Consider the following 16,547-nt stretch of genomic DNA (forward strand, 5'->3'; position numbering starts at 1 on the left):
TAAGTCGATATTGAGTGTGACACGGAATGAAAGAATCACGGTAGGAATCCGCCTTTTTGGCTAAACACCTGCAAGTCTGCCAAATTTAGTTGACAATCTGTATATTTGCTTGCATGGCTATCTTTTGATTAGTTAAACCAACAAGGTAGAATAAAAGTCTAAGATGAAACTTGACAAAGTCAAGTCTTAAAAAGGGGTTTTCAGAATATGATTATGTCCAAATCTGCCCCCAATATATTTGCCAATGATTCGTTCAAGAAGAACGTATAGTCGTTGATCACGACAGTCAAATTGTGAAAACTTATATGAAACTCAGGGAGTTTATTTATGTGAATTAATTCTTATTACTTGTAATATCAAGAGTTATTATTTAACAGTTGATGTATGATATCTCAATAAGTTCATTTGAACTTATGAGTGGTTTGCCTTGATTGCATGATCAAAGGCTGACATGGAAATTGTAGGGAGGGACCAAGCTAGACCTCAGAGAACCCAAGTGGACATTTTGATATGGTATCATCCATATAAAATGGCGCCCTTAGAGGCTATGCCTTGGGTTAGATTAAGCACATTTAGTAGAATTCAAGTTCGGAATACATATGATATATTTATATATTCGACAAACAAAATGATTGCAAGAACTGTAATCAACTTATTTTGTTACTCGTGTAATAAGAAGTTTTATTGGATGTTTATTCATAGAAAGTGATTGATAGCTAAGAAATTAGAATAAAGTTATATGGTAAACATGGTTTAAATTCAGTGTGGTCTAAGTATTGCGAATAGGCCAAGTCAATAATACTGTTAGCTAGAACTATTTAATTGTGACATTTGGAACCTGAACCCAGCGATCGAGTCGGGTGTAATGTGTTACAACTAGGCTATTGTGTGGCACCCCAACCTTGGCTGGAACGGTTCGACTCAAATTTCAAACATCACATTAGCCACCGAATTGGCTTTTGGTTAAAACATCTCGGAACACAGCAACCAACTATGCAGACCACACATTTGCAACATAAATCATATTAAAATAATCCTAATTGCATGCTTTTCTAAAAACATCATTAAAATAACAACACAATAATTTCAAGTTTAAGCCACTTGTGTAACAGCCCAATTTAGACCCTAATTGGAATGGTGGTTTCGGGACCACGAATCCGAGTCAAAAAAATATTTAAAAATTATTTTCTGTGTTTATTTTGTGTGAATTTATATTTGTGAAATTTTCGTGATTAATTTTGTCATTTAGGCGTCCGATTAAATAAAAGGACTTAATCGCGTAAATTGAAAATTTGAGAGTTTAAAGTAAAAGGGCCAAATAGTTAGTGGTTTTCTAAGTTGGAGTATTTATAATGTAATTATTCCATTAACATGTGGCTTGTACGGTAATGGACATAGGTTATATAATTTTATTATTATTTCATTAAGGTTAGTTAGGTAAATTAATAATAAATTAGTATATGTTATTATATCATAAAATAATAAGCCATATTCATGTTATTTTCTTCATCTTTGCACCGAAACTAAAACAAAGAAAAAGGTAAGTGTTCAGATCAGTTTTTGATAATTTTTACGTTTTTGAGATCATTGTTTCGAGTACTACAAAACCCATGCTCGAATTTCTGATTTTGATGAATATTTTGAGTTGTGCCATTTTTGATAGCTTGTGATTTTTTTGTTTGATGATGCAAAATGAAATATATGTTTTAGATTAACATATTTTGTATTGGAGTTTTTGATGATTTTGAGTAATTAGGACTAAATTGCAAAAATAATAATTTGAGGGACTAAAATATGAAATAAATTGAATATATGGACTTGTTTGTGAGTGGGTAAAATTCAGCCCAACATAAGTACAAGGAAATTTGGTGTATTTTGTGTTTTATGCAATAGGGACTAAATTGTAAAAATTGTAAATGTTAGGGGTAAAATGGTAATTTGCCCATTTATGTGTTTTTGGACTAAATTGAATGAAAATATGTTTGGATGAGCTTAATTTGAATATGTTTAGATCAACAAATAAAGAAATCGAACTTGGATCAAGGAAAAACAAAAGTCGTCGACTAGCTGCCCGATTCCGTTTTGTATCGTCCGAGGTAAGTTTATAAGCAAATAAATGTGTTTATTGGTAATTTAATATTATATTTATGTGCTGTTATGAAATGTTAGAATTTAAATCTACTTTGGTCAAATATGATTAAATGTGGCTACTACACTTCTCAGTTCGATTCGACCGAGATACGTCGTCCGAAAGTCCCGTATGAACCTTAGGAATAGCTAGGATACGTATGTCATGACATAGGATTCTGATATATGTGTGCGAGTAAGTCCATGGCACCAATTTGTGATTCTGATATGTGTTTACGAGTAAGACCCTGTCGGGACAGTGGTATCGATATGTGGTTACATGTAAGACCACGTCTAGGACGTTGGCATTGTACGATTTATGTGATTATCCGAGTGTTCTCTCCAATTTCGAATGGTTCATCAGGCAAAGGTAAATTGTGTCCAAAGGTGTTAAACAAGCAAAAAGGGGCAGGTATGATCTAGCTTGTTAGTTATTAATGGTAAGGTAAGTATGTGACTTGTTTGATAATATAAGTTATATATGATATAAAGAATAAACTTCCAAAATTTAAATAAGTGTATTCGGCTTTGAAAAAATGGTGTGAATATTATGGAAATGATTCTTGGATATGCATTTATATGTAACCATGTATATATTTGGCCATGAAAGTAGTTTATGTACGTGATGTCATAATTAGATTTTGTTTTGAGCTTATATAAATATGTATACTTGTGAATCTGATTTCATAATGACAATTTAACTTAGAAAGCCGATTGATACTTAGTTAATATGATTATGGGAGCATTCGGCTAAGGTATTATTGTGCATGAGAATGTAATATTTTATCTCATTTATAGATTTAATATTAAGTATTGATAATGATAATATAATCCGGCAAGCTTAATCAATCTGAATATGTTATTAAGTTGTTTATTTGCTTATGACTTAATAAGCTTTGGTAGCTTACTCTGTGTATTATATTATTCTGTTTTATAGATTTTGAAGTCAAGCTACAAGCTCGGGGACTATCAGCCAAGCTCATCACACTAACTACTGTTTTGGTACCTTATAAGCTAAACTTAAATTATGGCATGTATAGACTGGTTTTGGGATTAATTATTTTGAATGTGTTTGTATATTAGCCATGTGAAAATGGCTTGCTATTTATGTTTAAGTTTGACTTTATGTGGGCTTTGTTATAATGTCTTGTGATCTTGGTTTTGATAATTTTGGCTGTATTTTTGGATTGTGGTTTGAGCTCACTTTTGCTTAATGCTATATGCTATGCAAGAATAATTCACATGATAGACGCTATATGTGTTAGTAGTGGTTTGACAATGGTTGGTAAACTTAAAATGGATGGTGTAATGATCATTGTGTGTATGCATTTTCATAGCATGTTAAATTGATTTGGTCAAGGTTTTGAATAGGTAAGACATACATGAATTAGTTTGAAACTAATTCAATAATATATTGGTATATTCGGTTATAAGATGCATATGAATAAGAAAATTTGATTTATTTGTGGCTTGGCATTACTTATATGAATATTTTTGTATATGATAATTTGACTTGATATATTTGATATAAAATATGTAATAATTACGTTCTGTATATGTCTATATGTGTGATTAATATTTTGAAATTTCAGGAATAAACTCTTTTAGTTATTTAGTATTTTCCGATCAATTAGTTGAACTATGCATGCATGTTTTTGGTTGGGTATAAGCTGTTTAAATTCGGTTGTGGAAGCTAATCAATGCCTTGATCTAATAATGACAAGTTGGGATTATTATATGAAATCATTAATTTATATTGTATCATATTTCGGTAAATGTGAGTAATATAGGTAGTTATAGTAAATTTGTATCCAATCTGTAGCATATTAAATGTTGTAATATTATATTATAGAATAAGTATAATGATTTAGACAATTGAAGTATATATATATTTATAAGTCAATTGATTTGAACCGTGAATGAGTAATAGTTAAGATCAAACTTGGCTTAGCTAAATGCATGAAAGAATGACTAGATGAATAATGGCATATGCAATAATAAATTATAATAATTATATGTGTTTTGGTGTGGTGAATAAGTGTTTAACTTAATATTAAATGAATGCCGAATTTGATATGATTTTTATAAAAAAAAAATAGTGGTACATTGTGTAATGTAATTGTATATGGTTACTGTATGCGATTAAAGTGTAATGAGGTCTGTAAATCTGCATGTATTATGAGTTTGAATTAAAAGTATATTCAACACTGTAGTACTAGTAATTAAATAGACTATGAAATTATTTAACGATTGTTTATATTTTCTTTCTTTTATTTATTATAAGTGTGCGTGTAAGTGATTATCTGAAAATGTGTTTTTGACTGGTGATACCCTGTAACCCTAATTCGGTGACAAATAAGGGTTTGGGGTGTTACAACTTGCAAAAAAAAAAAATATCAGCTCGCAACAACCTGCTGAGCATTACTCATGACTGGCGAACCCCCAAATTTGGCAAACTAGTACCCTCCACACTAGCGAACCTAATGGTTAGCAAACTCCTTATTGACTAGAAAACCTATTCCAACGTTGCGATCCCTACTAGCGAGCTCCTAAGTGGTAGACTCACATGGTTTTCAATGAACCTTATTTAAGTTGGCAAACCCTTCACTTGGCGAACCCTAAATGTGGCAAAGTCCTAACCCTATTGCGACTCCTTTAACACTAGTGAGATTCCCACTATTGCACTACTCTTAAATGTGTTCGTAGGTTTTATTCACCTATTATTATCCTTATTACATGCATTCTAACCTAAGTCTTTGTTCCAATTGAACCAGAGGTTAAAGACATGACTTAATACTCGGCGATCACCTTGGCTACATAAGTATATTAGTGCAATAACTTAACAAATCAATTAAGCATTCATCATGTAGCATCTTCCAATCAAGAAACACTCAAACAAAAAATTAAAAAGTTCGAAATCCAAAATGAAACAGCCCGTAGTGTCCGTTTACAACCCATACGAATTTATTTAAATGTCTAAGTCTAAATCTATTCCCATATGATAGACCTACATTGCCTTCCGCTATAGGGTTTGAAAACACGCTACATGTTCAGAAGGATTTACCTTAAGATGGACCATCGGGTTGTCACACTTCACTACTAGTCTCACGAGCTACTTATCTATAATGTATATGTGAAGAATGTGTGAGCTTATTGATGTTTAATGAGTGATCAAACATATAACACATATGATTAGTGAGTGATCAAACATATAACACATAAACACATCAATCATGCTAGCAATTAATTATGTTGTAACAGACCATATAATATACATTATTCAAGCACATTATGGTGATATATTGGAAATTTCTGAATGTGAAACATAAACATAATATGTACACATTTGATAAGCAGGTCTCCAAAACACTCCAATTGACTCAAAGATTCGTATGTTATCTTCGATAAGTATAGCACAAATGCTCACACTCTCTAAAACACTCCATACAATCTACAGTGAATTGAACTATGCTCAATATTCTCTTATCTCTACAACACTATCTTCGAGCCGCAATGCCCTAACACATAATATAAAGGGTGAGTACTCACAATCCTATGGCATGCCAATGTTATCCAATGGTTTCAAGTGTTCACAATGCCAACATATCATTTTTAACATATTCACAGTACATATAATGTAGGGCTCTCATATAGCAGCAGAGCTCACACAGTACAATATGCAATAACACAGTTCACTTTGGTAGAGCTCGCAATATTGCAGGGCTCACATTACTCTTAGCATCATAATAACATGTGGGTTCGCACAAGTATATGGTCTTGCATATTACACAGGTACGTCTATATATAAGCTCACATACAACATGTGATAAAGTTCATATATCATAAGGTTCGCACATACATATAAGCTCGCACATGTATATGGGCTCGCATGCAAATCTAAATACACTACACACGCATGATATTGGGGTTCACAAGTCACAAGTAAGGCTCGCATAAGAATATATCAGGGTTCACATATCGCTCACCAGGGTTTTCACATTTAATTAAAGGGTTCGCATGCCTACTTGGCTTCCCTTAGCACTCGAACTCATGTTTAAGTGTGATATGCCAAAACACTCACATGCAAATTGCAGTTTCTGTCAAGCCTGTACCACCTGCTTGCCCTTGTCCTTGCTCTTGGATATACCTTCACGATGAAAGGTTTCACATAACATATGAAAACATTTAGAATACTAACATTTAAAACAAGATAGCCACGAAGCAACATAACTACAGCTCGCTTCCTCACTAAATTGGCGAGCACAATTTACCTCGCCTTAAATCCTCTAATTACTCCATTTTAGCTCAATTAAATCTTTTATTTTCACTTCCTAACATCAGATTTAATGCCTAATTATAGATCTAGGCCGTTAATTTTACAAAATTTCAATAATTAACATTTTTCAAAAAATCATGTTCATCTTCATTCTCATAAAGCAAAAATCATTTGATTCATACATTTCCTTTAAAGATTTGTTAAATCATGTTTTAAACCTTTTAATCATATTAAAATAGGTTGAAAATTGTTTTAAAATCATCACCTAGCCTGCAATTACAAGATTCACCATTTTTAAGCAAAATAAAGTTTTAAAATCATAGATCTTTAACTTCCTCGCTTAGATCTATAAAAATTTGAATTGAAAGAACCTAATAAGACTTTAGTACATAAGAAAACAATATCTATACATCTAATTCAACGATCTCCACGAAACTTTATTGATTTGAGCAAAAACGAGCTAAGTGCTGATGAGAAATTGAACAAGAAAGAGTGGATTTCTTTTAAAATTGAAAAGGAAAAATATGTTTGGATGCTAGGAAAGTCAGATGGATGAAAGGAATTTGAGAGAAAACTCTTAACTTTCATATATAACAAACTTTTGAAATGGTTGAAAGTGTAGAGGGAAGGGACTATGGTTGATCTTATATAGCTAACCAAATTTCAAAATTTGGGCTATTTAGCCCAAGCCCCCTCCTATTTCCTCCATTGTTCTAATAGCACTTAAGTCACTTAAATCTCTTAATTTACACATTAGACCCTTACTTTAACTACTATCCCATTTTAATATTCACTAATATATATTGTTTTTTTAACCCAATTAATTTTTTTATTACCTAATTAAATATTTTGTTTTATTAATTTCTAACTTCTAAAATACTAAACTCAATATCTCCCTTGAGCCCACTGTCAAATTACCCGATTCTACTAACTCGGATTTTGGGGTGTGATAGATTGCCCGTAACTATAACCATTTTATTAAATAACATTGGAATTAATCTTTGTATCAATGATCAAACCCTCGAATCAAACAACGATTTTGCTTTGACTAGAGTTTTTACTCATTGATTTTATTATATTTTATTTCTTATTTCTTTTAACTTTCTTTAACTTTTAATTTTAGTTTTTATTTCTAAACCCTCTTTATTTATTTTTATTTTACTTGTTTGTTAAAGAAATAAAATTATCATCGGTCTCTATAGATATTATCCTACTTGTCGCTTTCTACTAATTCATATTTTTCAATTAGGTTTTATTTTTGGTGGATTCGACAACCATACAAATGCACTCACCTATATACACAAGAATCCTATGGCATGCCAACTATACCTAATCTTTATCCGATATTGTTAATAGGAAATACTCTAATATCAATTATCATTAGTATAAATTTCAAATCATATCATGGCTCAATTCAATTTCTAACATCATAACATTATAATTCATAATTGATTCTTTATATATATCTACATATACATATACATACCATCTCATCAAATATTATCAAAGTAATTAAGGCTATTACAACTTCATAATAGTTTATATCATAGCTTTATATTGTTTCATAAAACAAAGTATAGTAACTTAATAATTACCTCAATTTGAGTATAGTACAAAGCATTGTTACTTACCTTGTTCTCTTATTAAGCCTTGAAGTTACCACCTAACTTTTATACTATTATTTGATATTTAACAAACATATGAGATAAGTTGTGTTTTTATTCATATTACCATTAAATTAATGAAATTGACATCAATTAAAGACATAAAATAAGAACATGTTTAGTTAGCACAAACCGAGTTAGCTATCTGTCGTTTGAATTCACCTTTATCCCTCGACGTTCTGACCTCGTCTTTATCTACGTATGAAAATTTTGATACTAATACATATTTTGCACTCCTTTCACTTTAGTCCCCTTTTAACCTTATTGTCCAAAATTTTTATATCTTTCAATTTCCCCAATCGAATCAAAGTTCGACATGATAACTATTCTCTAAAGACCTCAAACCAACAATTTATAACATTTATTTCCATCAGCTTCCATCTCTTTCACAAAGGTCTCTAAAACTAATCAAGGGCTACATTAACAAACTTAAGCAAACCTTAATCCTACGCAACTCAAAAATATGAAAACGGGCCACTTTGTTGCAGTGCTTAAGGAAGTTGGCACTTCTTCAAACACATCACAGTCATTCCAAAACTTTTAACACTATTAAAAACATAAAATAATTAGACTTATGTGCTATCTTTCATTTTACTCGATATATATTAGAATCTTGTTACACACCAACATTAGAAGGAAACAAACAAATGCTTTATGGTTTAGTTGATGATTTGTTGAGAAAAATTATAAATTGATTACTTGAGTGAGTAGGGTCAATGGCTATCATAATCATATTATTGGTCTTTTTAATGTAGATTTCATGGTTCATAAAATTAGTTTAATTTTTTGAAATCTAATCAACTGATGCATTTATTAAGAAGAAGGTTAAAGCAATTTCCTAAATCCCCTGCCTCGCCTATAGCCTTACAAATGTCCCACAGTTAATGGCTAACGTGGGCGGTGCCTCGGGTAATCCTAATTGCCGAATATAGTTAATACAGAACTTAACAATTAAGCCAAAGAACAGTCACAAACTAAGACTTAAACAAAAAACAAGTCCTAAGAAAACCTTTAATCTTCTCTTAAAAACCTTTCCTCTTTATTGCATTGGAGAAAACTCTCTAAGAAACTAGCTTCCCTTCGTTGGTACCTTTTCACTTTTGTCCAGCCCCTCAGTCCACTGAGCACCTTGGAGATTAACCACCAGCACTTTCTCCGACCTCTACCTATCCTCTTTGAAATCCCCTCCTATCTCTAATGATGAGATGCTCCACTTCCGCTGGGACTTCTTCTATCCAGTAAATCGAGGAATCATATCGGCGTCCTCTCGTTTCCAACCCATGCGCCATTTCGTTCGCCATCCGAGATACATGCCGAAAAGATAAGCTTCTAAATTTGGGGATTCTATCTTTTATTTCTTTGATTATGTTTCCAATTACTGATCTATCATTTTCTACAGATCTCAATTTCTTAATCACCGTTAACGCGTCCCCTTCCACACATACTTCTCTAAAACCCAAATCTTCTGTGAAGATGACTGCCTATAGGCACGCCCGTGCTTCTGCAATGGTCGGATCTCAAATGTTCTCCCATGGGTAAAAACACGATCCCATTAGTAATCCTTCATTATTCCTGATTACAATCCCGGATATAGCTCTGATTAATTATTTCTGGTAGAATGCATCAAAATTGGCTTTAACTAATTCGCCCTCTAGTGGTTCCCAACTTTCTTTTCCTATTTTGTGTTTAATCTTGGGTACTTTCCAATTGTTTGACTTCTGATATGTATGCTTTGATGAATCCCACTACTTCCTGTGCCCACTCCCTTACTTCCTTGTGATAAAGCTTATTCCTATTATACCATATCGCTCAAAATGAATTAGCTAGATTTGTGCAATACTGTAAACTGTTATTTCCTAATTCTAGTAGTAACTATTGTTTCCAACTTTGATCATGTTTGTGCTCGAGGGTGCCACTCCTACCTCCTGCAGAACTGGTTTTGTGAATGCGCAATCTCGACACGGATGGGCTACTGTCTCTTCCTCTTCTTTACAGATTGGGCAAAGTGCATCTTCCCTAAGCCTTCGAGACTTTAGGTTACCTAGAGAAGGCATACATATATTCATTAGTTATTTTCCCTAGATTTATTCGAATCTTGCTGGGAATTTTGAGGCTCCAACTTTTTGTAAAGTAGCTTGTATCTTCAGATTGGAATGTGTTGTTGTTTCTCAACAAATTTTGGTCCTCTGTAATGAGCCATTTGTACTTGCTCTTTGCTGTATAAACTCTAAAACTGTCACCTCTCAATATTATCTCATTTGTCTACATACTGCTCACCAGCCGGATGGATAATATTCTCTCAGCTTGCTCATCACTGAACAGCCTGTTGATGACCTTCTTTTCCCAGGTAACCGACTCACTATCAATTAAATCTACAACAGTTAAGTATCTTAAATCAATATTTGACTTTTTACTCTTCCATCACCAGGACTCGGCAACCACACATCATTCCATATGTTCATCGATTCACCATTCCCAATCTTCCACCTTGTGCCTTTCTCCAATAGATTACATGCACCCCAAATACTATGCTAGGTAAATGAAGGGTAAGACCTTAAACTTACAATCATGAAATCTCCCCGAGGATAAAATTTTGCTTTTATTACTCGTGTAAGTAAACTGTTGGGGTTAATGATTAGCTTCCAGCCTTGTTTCGCCAACAGGGCTATATTAAAATTTGATAACTCCCTAAACCCAATCGCCCCTCGCGCTTTTGGGATACACATAGTATCCCAACTACATCAATGTATGCCTTTGTTAGATTATAAATTACGTCACCAAAATCAACACATCAAATTTTCTAAGTCTCGGCATAATGATACAGACAACATAAATTACTGTATTGCATAAACTGGAATGACTTATAAAACAATTTAATAAATATCTCATTTCCTCGTATCAACAATTACGCACACTCTAAAATTAGTTTAATTTTAGAGGTAAAACATATATGAGGAAAAAGGGAGATACAGCAGTTGGGAATGATGATTTTATAATGATGTGATTTAAAAAATTTAAACTGTAAATGAAAATATTAATACTAATATACATACAAATAAATGAAATTTTATATAAATATATGTGAAACAATTTGGTTGTGGGAACTATTACTTGAGTAGTATAAATAAATCCAACTAATAATGAGATCATGGATAACCCCAACGATTTATAATTAACTTTAGTTTGAATTTTTATTTTCCTCATGATTTTGAAAAAAATTTAATAATTTAAAATTTAAAATTCTTTTGCTCATTGAAATTTTTAAAATTATTTGCTTTTTATTTTTAAAATTTAAAGAATGTTTTCTCATAATTTTTAAAATTTCTAAAATTTTGAATTTTGTAAATTTAAATTGTTTTTTACCTAACATGTAAGCTAAAATAGTGTGACGTAAGTAATGAAAAATTTGAAGCAAGGTCTAGAAGAATGAGAGAGGAATACAGAAAGCTTGAAATGAGAGAAGGAATTGGAAGAAGAAGAAGACGCAACAGTGTTTGAAGGGATATCTTCTGCTTCAAACATCCCAATCTTTAAAATATTAACACTTCAATAAACTGTTTTATTTGGATGGTTAATGAGTTTGTAGAAAAATGTACTAAGCAACCATGCCAATGTTAAAAGTGATGTAGACTATTGGGACGTGGGAATCTTAGAAAAGGATTTAGCAAAGGACTTGAGATTCATGGCTCCCTTTCACGCTTCATTTACTCTTCTGACTCTTTAGCTTTATCTCATTGTTTGCGAAAAAAATGTTGGCAACCCAAAAACTCCATCTGCCTAACAAATTTCCCCTGTAAAGGACGAGGTTGGAATATCACAAATTCCCAACAAAATTATCACAACAATTTAATCATAGTTATATGCAGTTTCAGTCACCGATAGAAAACAAATGTCAACTCTTTTCCTCTCAATATAAATCTAAATTTATGTCCATCACTAAAATACCATCTAAATGAACACTAATTGTCAACTTCTGGACCCTCAAACAAAAAAGAAGAAGAAAGATGTTATCTCTCTCTCCCCGCGGATGCGTATGGATCACTTGATTGAGTGCTTCTATGACAGGATGTTCCATTATCTTTTAATAAATTTGCACCATATCCTACTAAAATCATTCCCATTGTTGCAACCACTGGAATTTATATCCCATTCCGGTGTTGATCAATAAAGAATATAAATAATGATTGAAAACCAAACCCATAAAATTGTTATTATAGTTAAGGTTAATAAAACAATCCAAATATCAATGTATCTTACAGCATATTTTCTTTCAAAAATCGGATTATGAGATGGGATGGACATGGATTTTATTTAAAAATGTTAAATTTTTTAGTAGGGGTGGTTGCCTTTGTCCTTTCTTGAAATATTTGGCTCATATTTTAAAATATTAATTAACTATTTCATTGGTTGCAGTATATATAAAACTTCAACGGTATAGAGATGAAAAGAAAAAGCATGCTAGTCCCTCTACAAATCATTGTCACTATTGAAATATTTCCTCACCGGGAATCTAGTTCTACCTTTAAACAACTTTATAAAATGTCACTCTCAAATCCACTTCATTAGAAAAATCATAGTCTCTTTTTGTTTATCTCAATTCACAATTCCTCAACTTGTATTAAATTCTTGTTATAATGAAGGCTTGGAGATGAAACAAAGGTGACTCTCACAAAGCGAAAGTTTCTTATGCACTTGCAAAGGCAATGACAATGGCATTCATGAGACTGTTTTTCATTCTTCTATTTCTACTCCATTTTATTTTTGTATCCAGCAATACGGGTTCACCTTATCCAAATCGTCGTCGTTATCCTTATCATGATTGTCTTCAGGGCCGATCTTTGGTTCAAGACAAGGCTGCACTTCTAGCATTCAAGAAGTCGGTATTAGTGGATCCAAAATCGACTCTTGCGAACTGGGAAGATGGTGTTCATGTTTGCAACTTCACTGGTGTCACATGTAACGAGCAACATCATCGTGTAACACAAATTGATCTCTCTAGCTCTGGACTTGTGGGGAAGATATCACCTTCCCTTTCAAACCTCACTGCTCTTCAACTCATAAACCTTTATGAAAACCACTTCTTCAGCAGCATTCCACCACAACTTTCCTCCCTCCCATGCCTCCAAACTCTTGTACTTAATCAAAATGACTTAAATGGTCCAGTGCCCGATAGTTTCGCCCTCCTCACCAGCCTCATCGTGTTTGCTGTTATGGAAAACAACTTGACAGGCCCCCTGCCTCCTTCCTTTTTCTCTAACTGTACTCAATTAAAAGTTATAGATTTGTCTTTCAACTACATCACAGGTCGAATTCCTATGGAAATTGGAAACTGTCCCGGTTTATGGACACTCAGTTTATACAACAATCAATTTGTTGGCCAGCTTCCTGCATCCTTAACCAATACTACACTATACAATCTAGATGTGGAGAACAATCATCTATCTGGTGAACTGCCTTCAGATTTAGTAAGCAAGCTTCCGAATCTTATGTTTCTTCATTTGTCATATAACAACATGAGAAGCCATGGAAATAACACCGATCTTTATCCCTTCTTTGCTACATTAGGAAATTGTACTGGCTTGACGGAACTTGAAGTGGCTGGCATGGGACTTGGAGGAAAATTACCGAGCTCAATTGGTCACCCTAGTCTGAAGCGCCTCGAATTGCAGGAAAACCTCATAATCGGGTCGATTCCACCAGAAATTAGGAACCTCTCCAACATTACAATGTTGAACTTGACATCCAATTTTCTAAATGGAACAATCCCAGAAGAGTTGAGTTTATTGTTAATGTTGGAACGACTTCTTTTGTCCCACAACTTGTTCAACATCAGAATTCCTTTAGAATTAGCAAAATTGCCTCATCTCGGTCAGCTTGATCTCTCCAACAACAAATTCTATGGAGAAATCCCTTCCAGCTTTGGAGATTTACTTGCACTTCGATATTTGTTTCTCAATAACAATCTCCTTTCTGGGACAATACCGCCACAACTGTTCAAATGCTCCAATCTTTACATGCTTGATCTGTCTTACAACAAGCTAACAGGGAGGATCCCTCAAGAGATAATCGAAATACGTGAAATCAGAGGATTCATAAATTTGTCACACAATCTTTTTGAAGGGCTTTTACCAATTGAGCTCAGCAAGCTGGAAAATGTTGAAGAAATTGATCTCTCATCAAACAACCTTAATGGGAACATCTTCCCACAAATATCGAGCTGTATCGCAGTGAAAGCGATAAATTTCTCACATAATTCCCTCCAAGGCCAACTTCCGGAGTCTCTAGGTGATCTAAGGAACCTCGAATCATTCGATGTTTCGAGCAACAACATAGCTGGAAACATACCGATGAGTTTGAGCAAAATTAACCTCACATTTCTGAATCTTTCTTTTAACAACTTTGAAGGAATGGTTCCTACTAGTGGCATCTTCAATTCAGCCACATTTATGTCCTTCTTAGGCAATCCGCGTCTATGTGGACTGGCGTCTACTAGGGCGACATGTCCGCGGAAGAAGCATTGGTTTCAATCACGTGCATTCTTGATTATTTTTATCCTAGTCATATTTGTCTCAGTGTTCTTATCAGCAATACTCTGTGTGATTGGAGTCCGTCGCACTAAACTAATGATTTCATCCAGGAGAAATGAAAGATTAAGAAAGCCACCAACACCAGATATAATGCACAAGTTCCCCAGAATCAGTTACAAAGAACTGTTAAATGCCACTGGAGGATTCGATAACCGGAATCTAATTGGGACAGGTAGCTACGGACGTGTTTACAGAGGAGTTCTTCAGGATGGAACAAGCATTGCTGTAAAGCTATTACATTTGCAGTCTGGGAATTCAACCAAAAGTTTCAGCAGAGAATGCCAAGTTCTAAAGAGGATTCGTCACCGAAATCTTATTCGGATTATAACAGCCTGTAGTTTACCCGATTTTAAGGCTTTGGTTCTTCCGTATATGGCAAATGGAAGCTTAGATAGCCGTCTCTATCCACAATCTGAGTCAAGTCCGGGTCAAGGCTCCCCCAATCTGAGCCTAATTCAGAGAGTCAGGATTTGTAGTGACATTGCTGAAGGGATGGCCTATTTGCATCACCTTTCCCCAGTTCGAGTCATACACTGTGATCTAAAACCAAGCAATGTTCTTCTAAATGATGATATGACGGCATTGGTTTCAGACTTCGGGATTGCAAGGCTGGTTATGACAGTAGGTGCTGGCAATGGAGGTGGGGCTATTGATGACATGGGAAATTCCAGTGCAAATATGTTAACCGGATCCATTGGTTATATTGCACCAGGTAATCTTCATAATTCACTTATTCTCAAGAGTTAGTGTAGACATTGGATTCGGGTTGCCTATTAAAACTCATACCAACAACTTTTGCAGAATATGGATTTGGATCGAATACGTCCATCCGGGGAGATGTATACAGCTTCGGAGTTATAGTTCTTGAAATGGTGACAAGAAGACGACCAACTGATGACATGTTTGCTGGTGGATTCAGCTTGCACAAATGGGTAAAGAATCACTACCATGGAAAGTTTGAAAATGTGGTGGACCCATCACTGATTCAAGCATCAATGGAGCAGTCCTCTGAAGTGAAAAGAATGTGGGAAGTTGGCATTGTAGAACTGATTGAATTGGGTATTCTTTGCACTCAAGAAATCCCCTCGACTCGGCCAACCATGCTCGATGCTGCCGATGATCTCGACCGCCTTAAAAGATACCTTACGGGAGATACGACTGCCGCATTTGCCTCATCACTGGGAATTTCTTCCTCCACCATTGGTGCTAACTAACAACTTCTTTGGGAACTGTTGACTTTGAAGTAATCAATTAGAAGATGGCTGCATCTCTAATATTACAACACTAACTATGCCTTTTCCCAGCATTTCTTTGAAGGGTATTTGTATGTATGTTACTTGCATTGTTAAGTAGAAGCATTTTTAGTAAAATGGAAATTGAGTTTCCACAGAGTCAGAACCTAAACGGATTTAATTAACCAAAGCGCGGTATAAAGACGATTAATAATATCTCGAAATCAAGCCATTCGTTTTCTATGAGATGAAATTGATTTTTAAACTATATAAATTATTATTTTTAAGACATTATATTAAATAAATAAAGCTCTTCTTTTTATACATGGTATAATAACCTGAAATTGGGTGATCAATTATCTAAAAACTTAAACCCATAAAAGTTTACCCTACCACTCTCATCTTAACATTTAAGTTTCAACAATAAAGTTTTTATAAAAAAAAATTAAATACTTAATAAATTACTATACTTTTCATGACTTTGGAATTTAATTTTTATATTTTTGAAGAATTTAATTTTTTACTCTTCACATCTTAAATTTCATATTCAATTGTTAACATTGTTGATAGTATTTCATTATAACATCATTTTTTTAATTACATTATTATCAAGTGAATATTTTTTATTTTAAAATGTTATACTAACAAATTTAATAAAAAA

The 16,547-nt window shown here is 33.6% G+C and overlaps 2 protein-coding genes across 5 annotated transcripts; both read left to right on the top strand.

Annotated features, from left to right (window-relative positions):
- The first annotated feature begins 8,872 nt into the window (after positions 1 to 8,872).
- Positions 8,873 to 10,863, top strand: LOC108484379 (uncharacterized). 3 transcript variants are annotated; one of them, XM_017788150.2, is made up of 3 exons: positions 8,873 to 9,602; positions 10,348 to 10,414; positions 10,496 to 10,863. In XM_017788150.2, the coding sequence occupies exons 1-3, from the start codon at positions 9,433 to 9,435 to the stop codon at positions 10,604 to 10,606; spliced, it is 348 nt and encodes a 115-aa protein (XP_017643639.1). In that variant the 5' UTR covers positions 8,873 to 9,432; the 3' UTR covers positions 10,607 to 10,863. The 3 variants fall into 3 exon arrangements, 1 of the variants encoding a protein (XP_017643639.1); XR_008284002.1 differs by having other exon boundaries at positions 8,946 to 9,602; positions 9,976 to 10,414; XR_001871243.2 differs by having other exon boundaries at positions 8,950 to 9,602; positions 9,937 to 10,414.
- Positions 10,864 to 12,574: 1,711 nt separating this feature from the next.
- Positions 12,575 to 16,052, top strand: LOC108484821 (putative leucine-rich repeat receptor-like serine/threonine-protein kinase At2g24130). 2 transcript variants are annotated; one of them, XM_053030142.1, is made up of 2 exons: positions 12,575 to 15,366; positions 15,456 to 16,052. In XM_053030142.1, exons 1-2 carry the CDS (start codon positions 12,771 to 12,773, stop codon positions 15,866 to 15,868), a joined length of 3,009 nt encoding a protein of 1,002 aa, XP_052886102.1. In that variant the 5' UTR covers positions 12,575 to 12,770; the 3' UTR covers positions 15,869 to 16,052. The 2 variants fall into 2 exon arrangements, with proteins under 2 accessions (XP_052886102.1, XP_017644203.2); XM_017788714.2 differs by having other exon boundaries at positions 12,575 to 15,363; positions 15,546 to 16,052.
- The last annotated feature ends 495 nt before the right edge of the window (positions 16,053 to 16,547 follow it).

The sequence above is a fragment of the Gossypium arboreum genome, chromosome 6, assembly GCF_025698485.1.
Source record: "Gossypium arboreum isolate Shixiya-1 chromosome 6, ASM2569848v2, whole genome shotgun sequence".
In the NCBI taxonomy this organism is placed as follows: domain Eukaryota; kingdom Viridiplantae; phylum Streptophyta; class Magnoliopsida; order Malvales; family Malvaceae; genus Gossypium; species Gossypium arboreum.

Coding starts and splice junctions, on each gene's coding strand:
- LOC108484379 (XM_017788150.2), top strand. CDS start 9,433: ATGTTTCCAATTACTGATCTATCATTTTCTACAGATCTCAATTTCTTA. Junction 9,603..10,347: donor TCTCAAATGTTCTCCCATGG/GTAAAAACACGA, acceptor ACTGCTCACCAG/CCGGATGGATAATATTCTCT. Junction 10,415..10,495: donor TGATGACCTTCTTTTCCCAG/GTAACCGACTCA, acceptor TTCCATCACCAG/GACTCGGCAACCACACATCA.
- LOC108484821 (XM_053030142.1), top strand. CDS start 12,771: ATGACAATGGCATTCATGAGACTGTTTTTCATTCTTCTATTTCTACTC. Junction 15,367..15,455: donor CATTGGTTATATTGCACCAG/GTAATCTTCATA, acceptor CAACTTTTGCAG/AATATGGATTTGGATCGAAT.